Below are 17,528 nucleotides of genomic sequence, written 5' to 3'. Positions count from 1 at the left end.
GGGTTATAGGGTTGTTGGGGGTATGTAGATTTATCAATCTGAAATATTTATTAAATATCCAGGAATATTTAAAACATAGTGATATCAAAAAGGTATCAGAATATGAATTCAATACAAAAGAAAATGTTTCATGCTCACCTGCTTTACATCTAAATCTGCTGTCATTCTCTGAACCTAAAAATAATAGGGGCTTAATGTCGATGTTAAATTTTGTTTATTATAACTAATTTGGTTTCACTTTTTGCTTACAAAGAGGGACAAGAAGAGAATATTAATCATAGAATAGGGAAATTAAATTTGGGTTTGTGATCTAAAGATCCAGATTTAATAATGTGTCTCCTATTTTTAAATCAATAGGATTGTTGGTATCCATTAAATTAAACAGCATATTAAAAGGAATGAGGATGGATGCTTGTGGTAACTGTGTACATTCCTGCATGTATGATTAAGTGTACAATATTGTGTACGTGTTTGACTATGTATATGTGTTTCCATCTGCCAAAAAATATTGAAATTGGTTCAAGTTACAAGAAAACAGTGCAACCACCAAGTTCAAAGTTTTACTTAGTATGATTTCCCTCCAACCTTTGAATTTTTGTCAGGTGGAAGTAAAAGGGAATCATCCTTTCAGAGCATCTTTTAAAAATTATTTGAGAGAACATTAAGCCATCACCCTACTTTGTTCTATACTTTGATCCGTCCACTTTTCTGAAAACCCTGGCTTACCCATATCTCTCTGCTTTCTAAGCTATGACTCAATTTGATTTAATAATGACTGTTTTTTTACTATATCAATCACCTGTATCTGCTGTATGTAGGAGTGCAAAAAATCATTTATAAGCATTTGTTTAATATTCTCTCAATACATAACATACAAAGTTTAAGTTTAATCAGTTTTCTCACCCTTCCCTTGTCTATGTTTTTGTATAATAGACTGTTATTTGTTGATATCTTCACTACACTCTCTTTTGAACATAATGAATCAATTATTAAGCAGGTTGTGATTAAATTAATTTAATTTTAAAATGGAAATGATTCAGGAATTTGACAAATTTTTTAAAAGCATATAAATATTTTTGAAACTATAGACACAGGAAAAATGAGAAACATAAATCTTGCTCCTCTCTCAAAAAGGATTGTTATTGTCAGAATTCTCATCAGAATGCACATAACAAAATGTCTACAAAGTTTTCTTTTATCTTTAAAAAAACTTCTACTATATCACTGCTATTTTATATATCTGGAATCTACACTCTCCTAGAATTAATATGTTTTCATAAAATTTCATATCATTTCAATTTTTTTTAATTTTGATTTTTAAAATTTTATTTATTAAAATTTTATTTTAATCTTTTGTTTTAAAATGTTCATTTAAAATTAAATTTTATTTTTTAATTTAAAATTTTTATTTAATGCACTAGGTGAAATATCATGTTTTTTGCCAGCCCGGATTATTCAATATTATTAATCTCCCCTATGGTAGGAGGAGATTATTATCTCTCTGACATCATAGTTGGGAAATAAGTTTCAACTATTTCTAACCCTATGTGGGAAAATTGATCTTAAAATTAGTTGTTCAAATAACATTTCCTGCAATCAGGGATATGTTCTTTTGGAATGGTGCTTATGGGTTGGTAGTCACTACATTTTTTCTTTTCTTTTGAAAATTTTATTTAATTAGTTGATTTAGAATATTTTCCATGGTTACCAGATTCGTGTTCTTTCCCTCCTGTCCTCCCAACCCCCTCCCATAGCTAGCATGTGATTCCACTGGGTTTTACAAAAGTCACTACACTCTTTACATGAAGCTTTAAGTTAAACCTCTTTATTTTACTATCTTCTGTATTAGAATTAATACTAAATATCAGTTACAAGGCAGAAGAGCAGTAAAGAATAGATAATTGTTATTAAATGACTTGCCCAAGGTCACAAAGATAGGAAGTGTCAGAGATTAGATTTGAATGAAGACCACCTTGGCTCTCTGTCCACTTAGGTACCTTATGAATTCCAGGTTAAACCTTTTTTCAATATTTATTAGTTAGAGAGTAGAATATATATTTTTCACATGAATAAACAATTAAAATGGTACAGAGAATGAAGTTTGTGATAAAATATAAATTCCTTAAAGTACTACTTTGGGACAAGAAATATTGATAAAATGAGAAAATAGCTGGACATAATTTAGATTTAGACAAGCTTATTTACAATATGTGTGATAATTTCAAAAATTTTAAAAATATGGTGAGCTAATTCTTAACTTAAAATTCATAGAGAAATTAAAAAAAAAACATAATTCTGTGAAATTGAAAAGTCCTGGCAGAAATAAAATCAATGCAGAGAGAGGAAACATTATCTAGTGAATAGAGGTCTTTTCAACCAAGGAATGACTTCAAGTCTGCTTTAGGTTGGTGGTTTTGGAGATGGGATACGATGAATTATATTGGGCTGGTATCAGGTTGTCAACTGTGGGTGGGAAGGCCAACAGAAACTCAAACCAGGGCAGAGCCTGATCTGAGGTCAACACACAGACCTCTCAGTAACTGGGAAAGTATTTTAATTGACTAGGGAGAGGTTGAAATGGACGTAGGGTAACCCTGCCACTAATTTTCTCGAACTCAAATCCCAAGGATCTAAATGTCTCCTCAAGGATGCTTCTTAACAGAATTGGTCTACACTATTTCTCACCTCAATTACCTAAAATTCTCAGCCCCTGCTCTATATAATTCTACACTAAAATCCCTCTTAGTTGATATTAAGGTACTGATCAGTGGTAAGCTTGGCAGGGCCAAAGGGAAGACCCCAAGTCCAAGTGGATTTAGATCTACCACTCACTGACAACTGCAGTAGACAAAGATATTGAGTCAGGTTAGCTTCAGTTCAAGGATCTTCTTTTTCATGAAACATAGCTCTTATCAGAAAGGACAGTTAAAGGTAATATACCGGGTAGCTTGGCAGCAAAGCCTCTTAGATGCTAGTAGTCAGAAAACCCCCAGAGACACTCCAACTGCTTCTCAGTTTTTCAGATCAATCCTTTTTTCAACATTTCAGAAGTCTTTCCCTCTTTGTCTCCTGCCTCCATCCTCTGCAGCTTTCCCTGTAGACCACCCTCTCATGCTATCACCCTCTCTTACTTGTAACAAGTCTTATTTCCTATAGATCATTGAACCCTGGGCTGATTATTTAATGTCTTAGTGCTCTAAGTAATTATTTAAACCTATAAATTACAATTCGTGTATCAATTTTAGATCAAGAACTTCTGATACATTTCTGGTATTCAAAAAAGCCAGGTTTTATGGGTAAAATTTAAGGTTGAGACTGAATGTATTTTTTAGTGGTCACCAAGGATTTAAATTCTAAATCCCAATGAAATATTCAAGACAGAATTGAATTTTATGGTGCATTATTTATAATTGAAGGAAGAAATTAAGAATGAAGGAGAGAGTGAAAAGAGAAGATTTGCTCTGGCCTGTCATGAGCCAGGGGAAGTTCAGAGGCCTCAGCCAATAGGCCTTCCAAGAAGATTAAATCTAGCTCGACTTCCAGTCACGAGACCTTCTTTAAGATGAGGGTCCTCCTTGGAGGCTGGTGCCTTCAGAAAGGTCAAGGGAAAGGGGAGTCAACCTTATAACTCACAATGTGGTCATTACAGGTAAGCAGTCTGAGATCCCACACTCCACCAAGTCAAGTTCCACTGCAAAAGTCAGAAGTCCCTCTCACAAAAAGTGATGCAAAATATAAAGGCAGTTCTTTACCTCACTTTGTGTGTTTCCCATGTACCATTGGTGGCTTATACTTGGCTTTGGACAACCCAGCAGTTCAATCAGTTGTTTCTGATTCATCCATCACTTGCTAGCACACGCAGGTCACAGACCTTCCTCCTCCACAATTAATACTTAAGTGGGGATGTATACATTCTTGGTTTCTAAAACTCTAAAACCTAAACAGGATAGATTAAATCTAAAATTCACACAAGGAACAAATATAAGTATATAAAATGGACAACTAAGACTATAAAAACATTGAACTGTCAGAGTTAGAGGGGCCAACAAAATACATTAACACATGTACCCATATCCAAGAGCATTAAAAAATTGTTTAAATAATATTACTTCCATTTAGTAATATTTCTTTTTAATTTTATTTCTAAATCCTATATTTCTCTAGAGCCACAGTACCACTTATCGTGTTAGCAAGGAAAATTATATTACTTATTTAGGAGAAATAATACAAAATATGTTTCCATATTAGACCCTCCTCACCCTTAAAAGCAAGAAATATAAAGAAGAAAGCATGCTTCCGTCCCTTGGTTCTCCCTTTGATGGTGGATGAAATTTTTTATCATGAGACCCTTGGAATTGCTCTTGATCATTGTCATAATTAGAGTAGCCAAGTCTTTCTCAGTTGTTCATAATTATTTTCTTCACTCTGCTTATTTTTCTTGTTATTATTTTTTCTTTTTTGTCAGCTCTCACTTGTGGCTCCCAGTAGCGGCTAGCATGAGGCAGCAGCCACACCCCGGGCAACGGCTTCCACAGGCCGGCTAAACCTTGTGAGGGTAGCCATCGGATCATCATAGACCCCTGGTGAACTAGGGCTTTGCTCACCCAGCATGTGAAGACTGCTTCGGCTGAACAGATGGAAGAAACCAATAAGAAGGTTCAACGGCTGAGAGGGCGACGCAGCAAAGCACTGTGGAGTGCTTAGGGCATGTTGGAGCACAAAAGAAAACACGACCATCCAATGCAGCTGAGGAAGTCTCCAGGTGTAACGACTTTTCGTGCCACTGGACCCAGGCTTCCAGTGCCAAAAGAGTGGGACTGTCTCTGTGCATCGACTTTTCCACTTAAATCTTCATGCACAAGTGTCTTTGTGCACAAAAACGCACAAAGACAATTGTCATCCTCGGTTACCAAGAGACTACTACCAATATAGCTAATGAGGAAATGTGCTTGGCATGACATTGTCATCTCAATTGTGTAGGAGGAAATCTAGGAAAGGAGAGAAATTAAATATTTAAAAAATGCCAAAAGATTAAAGATGGTCTCTAATTGTGTTATTCTAGATCCTTGTGTGATAATTGTGACACAAAATTGGAACTTAGAGGGAAAAAAAGTTTAGTTAACATCATGCATTTTTTTTCTGATTAAAGGAGTATGCTTACATTTCTAATTTGAGTTGATCTCCATAAAAAAGGATGATTTTTACAACTTTCGGCAATGTGTTAATAAATTATCTCATCCAAAGATATTCTATTTTTATTATTTTTCTTATGTTATAATTGAGGTAGATTTTAGTGATTCCCTAAGATTAGAAAAAAAGTATTTAGAATGAAAAAAAAAACCCTTTCTCCTTCATGAGGTTTGGAGAAAACAAGACATTTCAGCAAAAGATAAAACAGAAATGTGTGTATATGATACTTATTGTTCTTAGTAAAAATTATCAGATTCTTTTTGAATTTGTGAATCTATCCATGGCCAATAAAGACATTTTTCTTTGTCCATTAAGCATCACTAATTAAAAAAAAAAAGATTATATATTTTGTTCCTAACATTTCCTAAATTTCTTTCAGGACACATATTTTCAGTATCTCACTGATATATCTCATATATAAAATAATATTTTGAAGGGAAAATAGAAAAAGAATCAAAACAATCTACAATTAAATATAAAGTATTCTTTACCTCTGGGCCTCTTCAAAGGGAGGGTCTTCAGTTGTATTATAGATTTTATTCACTGGAACTTCATATTCCTTTGCCATACTGAAACATTCACTTTTTTGGTTGTTGTTTGGTGGTGGTTGTTAATTCTATTAACATGGTAGTCAATTTTTAAATTATATTTCTGGTTTTCCATATATAATTTAATCAACATTAATCCATGTGTGTTTTTCTATGTTTCATGGAATACAATTTCCGCCTTTTTTATAATAAAGTTATATTCTGTAACAGTCACATTCCATATTTTTATTAAAAAATTCAAAGAATGAACACTTTTAAAGCTTTTTCTATTAGAATAATTTTTAAAAGTGCTATTGAAAATGTTCTTGTTTAGTTATTTTCAGTAGTTTCTCACTCTTCCAGTCCCCTTTTTTGAATTTTCTGGGCAATGATATTAAACCAGAATGACTTGCCATTTACTTTCCTAGGTCATTTTACACATTAGGAGACTTAGATCATGAATTTTAGGGGCATTTTTATTGTTATTTACTCTTTTTAAATGTATTCTCATACTTGGTCTTTTTTTTTAAAAAATGAACAAAGATTTGCACACTTTTTGAAATAATATTTTGTTTTGTTGTAAATTATTTGGTCTCTTATTAAGGTCTTCTCTTTGTGTTGAGTAAATTCCTTAAAATTTTCAGGGTTGTTTGAGACTGGAAACTACAAATTTTCAACATACTCTATCCTAAATTTTATTATCTAAGAAAAGTTAGAGTAATTGCTAACCTGATCTGAATTTTTCAGGATCTTGTTAAAAGATTACTCCATCCTGTTCAAATAGTAACTATATTTTTAAAAATGCCAAAAACCTTAACCTAAATCCAGAGTACAAATAGATGTCTCAGTAGTTTAGAAAGGCAATATATTTTTTATTCTTTCTTAACATTTTAGATCTTAAATGAACAAAGAAACAGGCAGGCAGTGGTTTCCTCCAATTATCTTAATTGAAAAAATGATTCCATTTATCTGCTAATCTTATGAGAAATACAAATGAAATCAGATGTGTTTAATATTTCCCAGATCTAGACAATTAAATACCAAAAAAAGGAACATAAAAAGAAGTCACACTCATAACTGAGTAACTATATGTCCAATTTATAAGGAATCTAGTACAGTTCAAACCAGATACACATTCCATAGCTAATTCAAGCTTGGTCAACAGTTTAGATTGAAGAAAATTGCTAATAATCTCATTTTTGCCTAAGTGATTTAGGACAAATTAATATGCAATGAAGCTCTCTTACATAAGTAAATAGAATCTCTCAATAACCTGAGTATGTATTCGTAATCATTCTGCTTGAAGATATTAGTTTATTTTCAAATATGTATACATATATGTGGAATATATATTCTATATTCCATACAGAATATATTCTATATATTCAATATATATGTATATATATTTTGGAATATAGATTGGAATAGATTGGTGACCTCATATTGGCTGTGAAAAATAATTTCTTAATAAATAGTTATTGAAAATAACAGCAAAAATGATGAGAAAGAATAATTCTGCTCTTTACCTAACATAAAACAATTGCTATCATGGAGGAATTCAGAGGAGAAATGCAAAACAATTTATCAAAATTAGAAGGGAATAATAAGTGTTTGAAAGGTATGCAGAGAATAAAAATGGAAGCAAAATTTGGAAAAAATATTTAGAACAAAGTTTGTTATTCTTTATACTTTCCATTTAGAAAATAATTTTTTGATTGCTGCAATAAAATCCTTATTCCTTAGACTATAAATCATAGGATTAATCATTGGTGTCACAATGGTGTAGAATAAAGAGAAGAACTTATCTATACTGCCTGAATGACTGGACTTGGATTGAAAATATGCAATTAAACCAGAAACATAGAATAAGCATACAACCATAATATGAGAGGAACAAGTAGAGAAGGCTTTGGATCTGCCAGTGGTTGATGGAAGTTTCAGAATAGTGCTGAGAATTCTGATGTAGGACATGAGTATCATCAGAAAAGGAGTCAAATCAAATAAGAAACAATCAACATAAAAAAAGAATTCATCCCCAGAAGTATCTCCACATGCCAACTTCAGTAATGGGGGCATATCACAGAAAAAGTGATTGAGTTTGTTAGAACCACAGAAGGGACCAGAGAAAACCTGGTATGTCTGTCCTATCAAGACTGGCATCCCAATAACCCAGGAGCCAAACACCATCTGGACACATATCCTCTGATTCATGATTATAGAATAGTAAAGTGGCTTACAGATGGCCACATAGCGGTCATAGGCCATCACAGCCAGGAGAAAACTCTCTGTGACTACTAGAACGAGAAATAAACAGAGTTGTGCAGCACATGACAGTAAAGAAATATTCCTTTTCTGTCTCCAAATATTCACAAGCATTCTGGGGAGGATGTTTGATGTGTAACAAATTTCCACAAAGGAGAAGTTTCCAAGGAAGTAATACATAGGTGTATGAAGAGCTGATTCCACACTGGTGATTATAATGATGAGACCATTGCCTAATAAGATACATATGTAGATGAATAAAAAAAGCACAAAGAGAAATCCTTGGACATTGGGGTATTCAGAAAATCCCAGGAGAATAAATTCTTCCATAAGAGTAAGATTTCTGTCTGCCATTTTTTTATTGCCTATTCCAAATCTAACAATGGCAAAGGTTAATTTTCTTCAATTGCATTTGGATTCTGATCTGAAATGACAAGTTTATATGTTAGATTAGATGATGACTCCAATAATTTAAATATTGGTAATTTTTAAAAATTCATTCAGTTCAGAAATTTCATAAATTATATCTATATATGTAATGCTTTTTTAGAATTTTATATGCCCTAACCTCACTTTCTTCTCTAGCAATCAACATTTGATATTTCATATGCTCTTCTAAATTTTAAATGTGATTATATATTTTCAGAATTGATGATATTTGGTATACATAACGAATCTTTATAAATATGCCACATTATATTAAATTTTAATATCCAGTCTAAATTCTCATCTATTTCATATTTTGTTGTATAAAGTCATTTCTAAATTTAAATTTGATGGCTATGATTATAGTTATTATTATTGAAGAACAAGGCCAACTCCATTTTACAATATTCATTTTTCTTCCTCTATTCTCACAATACAATCTCATCATTCAAAATTCTTAATGAAAGCATCATATTTTTATTCCATAATGAAATTTTTTATTAAAAAATAGTATAAAATTAAAACATAAACATTAGAGAATGATAATGACTGACTTTTTTTTTAATTTCCCCCCCAACTATTGTTTCATTCCTTATCCTTATAGATTTGTATACTCGGCTCTGGTTAGAAAGAAGAATTTATGTCATATTTAATAATCTACATACAATGGAAAAATATCTTGGAAAATATAGTTCTTTGTGGCAGATCTTGAATTTTGGATTAGCTGGGGAACTCTGTATCTCCCACTGTCTAGGCAATTTGAGTCATCTAATAGCAAGAATCCCGGGAAATCCCAGTTAATAATCAATTAATTTTAGAATTTGCATTTGATAAACTGAGTTAAATCCTGAGACAAAATGACTAATGTCCTAGGAAAATGAATATGGAGTAAAAATGAGTCTATACTTTATATATTTTTCTGGTAGAAAACACAATATTCATCGAGAACATAGTAAGAAGTAATTACGAAACAAGTGACATCAGCTCTGTTGCATCTCTCAGAGAGTCATTTTGAACCACAACATCACCCACTGAATCATTTGAATTAAGGAAGTATTATTGCGTTGACCACCATTCTAGTCTCAGATCTGGAAATAAATAATAGGAATTATTATTTAAATTGGAAATGGCACAAAAAGAGTCTGACTTTTAGTCATCTTACTGGAGAAACATGTTGGCCACAACACTTAATATCTCCCAAAATGAATGTGGGCTTTAAAAACTTCTAAAGGGAAATATGAGAATAAGAAATTAATCCACCTTCTTTCATTACTACTTTCTTTTTGTTAAAAATAATAGTAATGATAATAAAATAAAATTTAAAATTACTTAGTTTTTCGAGTTGAAGAAAAGCATGATTCATCAAAATAAATCTCTTCCTTTCTATCTTATGTTTCTTGTTAATACTCCTTATTATCATCTGTGGAATCAAAATATATCTTGATTTCAATAGGGTTAATGATAGTATATTGAACACTTTTGAGAGTGAGAATTTTGATCTTTTTCCAAACGGTTTCTGTCCATGATTTTGTTTAAATAAAAATGTGTGAAATCGGCATAACCCAAGAGGCTGAACAGTTTAAACTTTTCCAGGATCAAGAAATTTCTTTTATAATTCCATGTAAATGTTCCTTTGTCCCTGGTAAATCTTTATTTTTGAGTAAGATCTTAGAATTCATCAGTGCCAGGGAATGAAAGAAAGTCACCAATCATAACCTTACCTTTTTTGAAGGGATGAAATAATATTCAGATGCTTTCTTTCTTTAGTATAATAAAATATTACATACAAATAGCTGCCATTTATCTAATGTTTTAAGATATTAGAAATGTATTCCTTCTCACATACAGTTATATTTTAATAAATTTTTAATACTTGAACTAAAGACATAATTATAATCATTTTACAGATGAGCAGATTGAAAGTCAAGTAATACAAGTGCCTTGAACTAGGTCAAATCACTGCTTAAAGTTCTAATTTTAAATGAACCCAGGTTTCTCTTCACATTCTACATTGTTCTCCCTGAATTATGCTGCCTTTCTTTTAAATTTTAATAATTTAAGAAACATCACGAATGTGTCACAAAGACCAAACTCTCTACCAAAACTCAGAAACGATGATTGAATTGAATGCAGCCAATGCTCTTAAATAAAAAAAACAAAAGCTTGACCATATCTGCCCCTTGGAGACATTTCCTCTCCCTGGCCACATTTCCCCTTGTAATGAGGAGCCAGATCTAGGATTAATTCACTAAGCCTCCATTAAAAAGAAAATATAGAATGATGAAAGAATCCTGGGCTTAGAGTCAGGGGACCATTTTTTGTAATTAAGTAAGTAATGCTAAAAAGTTTGTAGTGGATCACTCTCCACAGTGAAATATGCTATTCCTGATGTTCTTATTGACTATAGGACATGATTACATGGAATTTTCCTTCAAGAGGTAGGAGATCTAACAACATACCCAGCAATTTGGACGAGATTTCTGCCTAACATGAATTTAATTAAATGGCTTTCAAAAATGTTGCTCATTTTTATAATGTTTTTTATTTTAATGTCATTCAAAACATACTTGCATATTGATCATTATTGTCAGAACAGATAAATACATTAGCAAAACCCAAAAATAAAACTATGAATACACTGATGTGAAAGAAGATTCCAAGTTTTAAGCTTTAAGATGGAGGAGTAGAAGCAGGGAAAATCCAAACCACCATGAGAATCCTCTCCAACCAATCTTAAAATAAGATTACAAAACAAGGTAAAAAGATAAGAAAAGAAAATAAAGCAAAAAGACACAAAGTGAACCAACTTTTAAATAGAGAACAAACTGAAAGGTAGGCAGAGAACATCTGGGGCACTGAGGTAAGATGGGAGCACAACCAGCAGAAGGTTAGAGCAAGGATTAAGGAGCAATTCAAAAGCAGGCCCCCCACCTCTAACCCAAAATCTCCTATTCCAGGTTCTGAACTTGGGCCCTAAACTAATATCCAGACTGAGACCCTGCCTGAGTCAGGTTTAGTCCAAATACAAACCAATATGGACCCATTAAAGTCCTAAGCAAACCTGTGGTGACATCTGGAATTCTAGGCCAGGGCAGTCTGCTGCATAGCCATATGCATGTGGGTCCAAAGCAAGAATAGAATTTCCAGGCCTGACTTATGGTAAGAACATAGATCCAAGTTTTGAACAGCCTGTAGACACAAAGCTGGATGCCTTGATCCCTGACAGGGCCCAAACCCAGGGTCCTAATTTGGCACTGACTGACCCTTGCCAAAAGCTAAAGGCAGAGAGGCTGAGGCCCAGTGCATGGTAATCTGTGCTGTGCTGTGTGACTGTCCTGATCAAGCCCAGATGGAAACCAAAAGCCTGCACATGAGCCAGAGGCTGAACATTGAGCTATGAGCAGTCTCAGAGAATAATTGAGTCATCCCTGGGAGTTGGCTCTCAAAGCTCTCAGTTCGCAGGCCATCATAATATTCTGGAAGAGTGGAAAATTGCAGAAAACCAGAAATAAAACTGAGTGTTACATCAAAGAAGGAATGAAGTTTAAGAGAGGGTCCTAAACTCCCAGAGAACAGAGCATACATTTAAATAGGTTGGAAAAATTAGCAAACAGAAAAAAAAAACAACAGTAACAATACTTAACTATAGAGAATTTTTATGGAGACAAATAACAAGGTACTACAAAGAAGGAAATAGTGAAAGCAAAGTAAACAAATGCTATGTTCGAAAGAAAAATATGAATTGGATTTAGATTCTGGAAGAACTCAAAAAATTTCAAAAGTAAATTAGGATAGACAGAAGAAAATAGGGAAGAGAAATAAAAGCAATGAAAGAATAAATTGGCCAGAGTCCAGATGGCAAATAGAAGCAGAAGCTGAATCCTCTGTGATTTTCCTTTCACAAATAAAGCAAAAAAAAATAGAACTTCAAAATAGGTAGAAAGCCAAACCCAATAAGAAGACAGAGTCACAGGTCTCTCCTACTAGTTTCAACCTAAAAGGTATAGAGATAAAGTAAAATTCCTGGATGTAAGGGGAAATATATAATACCCCTCCCCCACCTACTGCACAAAGACCCACAGTAGGACTCAGACAGACTGTGGGATTCCAGGGTGAAGGCTGCAATCTCACCAGAGTACTTTGGGTAGCTCAAGGCTACCCAAAGGCTGTTTGGCAGAGAGGAATACAGGGGAGTACCAAGGGTAACTACCTTCAGCCTCCACACTTCACGTTCACTTTCAGTCTCTGATGGCAGCTGGGGAAGATTTTGCATCTGGGCACATTAATACAAGAAGTCAGCTCAATCTGCCTCATCCAGGTAACCAGCAGAATAGAGAAGAAATGCCTTCAGAGCAGAAAAGCTCTAAATCACAGAACCAAAAAACAAACAGAGGATCAAGAATATAGTCCATAGGGAGTGGGAAAGAAGGAAAAAATATGAGTAAACAACAGAAGAAGAAATAAAGAAATTATGATTGACAACTTCTATTCAGGTATTAAACAAAAAGTAAGTTGGATAGAGGAAGATCAAGGAACAGCGAGCAAATCCTCAGAAACTATAGTGAATTGGACTCATGCTGGAGGAGCTCAAAAAGCAATTAAAAACAATTAAGAGAGGTTGAAGAAAATTGGAAAAAGAACTTAAAAAACAAAATAGGTCATCTGTAGCAGAGGTACATGATCTAAAACAAGAAAAGAGTACTTTAAAAGGTAGAATTGACTAACTCAGAAACAAGACAAAGAAAGCAAAAAATAAAAACAATGACTTAAAAGAAGAATAGATCCAAAGGAAGAGGAGGATCAAAAAGTAAGGGATGAAATTCAGTCTTTAAAAATTAGAATAAAAAAATTAGAAGTGAGTAACTCCACAAGGCAGCAAGAATCTATAAAACAAAACAAAATAAGGATAAATTTGAAGAAAATATGGAAAATCCTATTGATAAAGCAATTGAAGTGGGAAAAAAGATACAGGAAATACAATTTAAGAATTACTGAACTAACTGAAAATCATTACCAAAGGAAAAAAGAGTGGGCATCATTCCACAGGAAATTAATCAAGAAAACTGCTCTGATATCCTTGAACAAGAGGGCTAAATAGAGATTGCCAGAATTCACCAATTACTTTCTTCATTAAATCCCCAAAAGACAACTCCCAGCAATATTATTGTCAAGCTCAAGAGCATCCAGGTGAAGGAAAAGATACTTCAAACTGCTCAAAAGTAACAAGGGTGAATTTCAAATCTATTCCACCCTACTCAGACCATTCTTTAGAAGATCGGATTTAGGTATTTCCTGATTAATGACAATAGAGATACTTGGAATAACAGAATCAGGTCTTGAAACTACATTTTCTACCCTATTTAGTGTAACAAGATTCAGAAGGGCTGCAGCAAACTCAAGATTTAATTATTTGAGAATATGGCCTTCAACAGACATGTGCAAAAAAAGGACAGACCTCTGGGCAATCCTAGGTCAAGCTAGAGCCACCATTGGCATATGTGAGGGTGAGGTAGAGAACAGCCTCTGGATTTCTTGGAACTTCCTTTGAGGAGGGCTATAGGTCAATTGGAGGCTGGTGCTAGGAGTTATAGGAGTCCCGCAGACTGCTTTCCTTCAGATTGGTCACATGAGTGATAAGGACTGATCCCTTTCCCTGCCTTGGCTATCCAAGACCTTAAATTCCACTTTGGCTCATCCTGAGTCAGAGTGGTTCTGAGTTAAGCCTTAAAGTCCGCTTTGGCTCATCCTGAGTCAGAGTGGTTCTGAGTTAAACTTCTTTCCATCTCTCCCTTATCCTTCTCTCTCTCTCTCTCTCTCTCTCTCTCTCTCTCTCTCTCTCACTCTCACTCTCGCTCTCGCTCTCTCCCTCTACTAATTTCTTCCTCCTTTTTGTAATTGAAACACCATAAAAATCTGGCAGCTGATTTGAGTGTTTCATTTAGGAATTACATAAGTGAATTCCTTGGCCACCTTAAATGAATATATATCAGTCTTTTAAAGTGATTTCAATATCAGTTTAGCTGACCACGAAAGGTTAATGAGTCCCCTCAATAAATTTCCTGAATTTTCTTTCCTTTTACTCTACTTTCTTATCACTCAGTCAGTCCTTTTTAAAAAACATTATTTTATTTGGTCATTTTCACATATTATTCATTGAAAGCAAAGACAATTTTCTTTTCCTCCTCCCCTCCCATTACCCCTCCCATAGCTGAAGCATGATTCCATTGGGTATCACATGTGTCCTTGATTCAAAACCATTTCCATGTAGTTGGTATTTGCATTATGGTGTTCATTTAGAATCTATCCTCAGTCATGTCCCCTCAACCCCTGGAGTCAAACAGTTGCTTTTCCTTGGTGTTTTTACTCCCATAATTTGTCCTCTGCTTGTGGATAGTTTTATTTCTTCTAGATCCTTGAAAAATGTTCAGGGACTTTGTATTAACACTAATGGAGAAGTCCATTACGTTCAATTTTACCACCGTGATTCAGTCTCTGTGTACAATGTTTTCCTGGTTCTGTACCTTTGGTTCTGAATCACTTCCTGGAGGTTGTTCCAGACTCCATGGAATTCCTCCACTTTATTATTCCTTTTAGCACAATAGTATTCCATCACCAACATATACCACAATTGGTTCAGCCATTCCCCAATTGAAGGGCATCCCCTCATTTTCCAATTATTGGCCACCACAAAGAGCGCAGCTATGAATATTTTTGTATGTGTCTTTTTCCTTATTATCTCTTTGGGGTTCAAACCCAGCAGTGCTATGGCTGAATCAAAGGATGGACAGTCTTTTAATGCCCTTTGAGTATAGTTCCAAATTGCCCTACAGAATGGTTGGATCAATTCACAACTCCACCAGCAATGCATTAATGTCTCAACTTTGCCACATCCCCTCCAGCATTGACTACTTTCCTTTGCTGTCATGTTAGAAAATCTGCTAGGTGTGAGGTGACACCTCAGAGTTGTTTTGATTTGCATTTCTCTGATTATAAGATATTTAGAGCACTTTTTCATGTGCTTATTAATAGTTTTGTTTTTTTTTAACTGAAAGTTGCCTATTCAAGTCACTTGCCCATTTATCATTTGGAGAATGATTTGATTTTTTGTACAACTGGTTTAGCTCCTTATAAATTAGTAGTTTCTTGGGCTATTTCCATTCTGTTTACTTTCTCTGAAGAATATGCAGCAAAATATGCTACTTAAACTACAAACCAAACCAAAATATTTTGACAAAGTTCTAAGTCCTAAATACTCTCAACATGCAGAGTAGAGATTCATCCTAGAGCTTCTATCAGAAGCTTCAGAGCTGTGACAAAAGATATGCAAATGGATGATAAATACTGGGGAGCAGAAAGAAACTTTAAAAGAGATCTGAAAGCTTATTGCTAATTATTTTAAGTTTATTCTCCTCCTATAATATAGAACAGGTCTATTGAGATTAGTAAAAAAGGGTTTTGCCTGCAATGGCCTACCTGCACCTTTTCATTTGTTTCTATGATTTACTGATTGATTTAAGGTTTAAATGTTTTTATCTGTTTTAATCTAGTCAATACCTTTCTGTAAAACTGATTCATTTTAAGCTGCTATGTTTAGCCTGTATTGATCATTAATTTTTACCTTTACCTCTGCAGAAGAAGAAACTATCACTGTAGAAGCCCATGAACATCTTGCCTAAAACCCTGGTCACTAGATCTATTGAAGATCACATGTTGCCTTTGTTAATTGTCACATAGATGTTGACGGATGGATTTCAACAAAACTGGTTAAATTGTGTGCAAACATTGAAGAATTTCATGAGCTAAGGATTTAAATTGTAATTCTAAGGCATCTTCAGAAATAATTTTAGTAGCTAGTAGTTTATGAATGGATGATTATATATATATATATGTATATATATATATTATAAAATTTTTGTATTGAAGGTAGAGATATAAAGAAATGTTCCTACCAAGATGTTACTAAGAATCAGGAAGATGAAAAAAGATTTCCAGCAAAATTCTTCATTTTAATTTACTTCCAGCAGAACAATCTAGATTTTTTGATGATTTTCTAAACCCAAATAAGTTTTACTTTGTTTAAAATATGTTTGCCAAGGTTGAAAGATTTCATACATCTGTAAAAATTGTGACAATTATCAATCAGTTCATAGTTTTTTTTTTTTGTCATATAGCAACTTATGTGAAATATGATAGTGGATTTGTTTGCTATTATAATTAATAGGGCTATTATGAATTTTAGGGTCTTTGATACTTCTTTGAATGTGCATTATCTACTGTGTTACTGTTTCATTTTGTACTCACATATGTCTGAGAGAATGTGTCACTGATCTTAAACTATATATTTTTCATTTTTAAAACTTTTTTTAAAACTTTGATTTTTTATTGCTTGTGCAGTATAGTATCTGAGTTTTATTTTTTCTCCTTTTTCTATTTGAAGCACATATCAACAATATTGAGAATATTTTTCTTTATTTTTTTAATTTTGCAATAATATCAGTTTTAAATACGGTAAACTTCAAAATTTCTCAGACTTATGAATGTTAGGGGTTTCCCCCATTGGGGAATCTTCTACTTAAAAAAATTCCCTAGCAGATGGTGAGAACTCTACTTGAGTGTGGGGACTCCTAGCTATGAGAGTGTCCCTGCTCCACCCTACTTAAGACTGCTTTAGGAGAGAAAACGGCTTGCTAAACAATGAAAGTACTTTGATCCATGCTTATGGAAGGGACAGGAAGTTCTTTGAGTCATGACTGTTTTAGAATTGATACAATGGGCTATCAAGTACCTATAAAGGTGTGGCAACTTGTAAACTACTTAAACAAAAAGGGTGATAACTTATTCAGAGGTTTTTTCTTAATGAAATTTGTCGACACAGCAGCATTTTTTTTCTGACTTACTAAAGAGATAAAAACTACTCAGCTGTGAATTCAAAATGGGCGGTCCTTTAGAAACATCTACAGTGATTGGTAGATGTAAGGACTTAGGAGAGGTGACAGAGGAGATTTTGCCCTTAAAAATAAGAGCTCAGAGAAGAGCAAGGAGGAAATCTCTGTTTCTGACTCTCATTTTGAAGGAGAATTCCTTGAGGAGCTCCTCTGAGGGGCTCTGTCCCTCTGGGGTAGG

At 33.7% G+C, this 17,528-nt stretch overlaps 1 protein-coding gene across 1 annotated transcript; it reads right to left on the bottom strand.

The window, feature by feature from the left end:
- Positions 1 to 7,400: 7,400 nt before the first annotated feature.
- On the bottom strand, positions 7,401 to 8,333 carry LOC100017833 (olfactory receptor 10AG1-like). Its single transcript, XM_001364968.3, has one exon. The coding sequence runs from the start codon at positions 8,331 to 8,333 to the stop codon at positions 7,401 to 7,403; it is 933 nt and encodes a 310-aa protein (XP_001365005.3).
- Between the last annotated feature and the right edge of the window lie 9,195 nt (positions 8,334 to 17,528).

Source organism: Monodelphis domestica, chromosome 6 (assembly GCF_027887165.1).
Source record: "Monodelphis domestica isolate mMonDom1 chromosome 6, mMonDom1.pri, whole genome shotgun sequence".
Lineage (NCBI taxonomy): Eukaryota > Metazoa > Chordata > Mammalia > Didelphimorphia > Didelphidae > Monodelphis > Monodelphis domestica.
The sequence above is the reverse complement of the archived record's forward strand: the minus strand, read 5'-3'. Positions and strand labels throughout refer to the sequence as shown.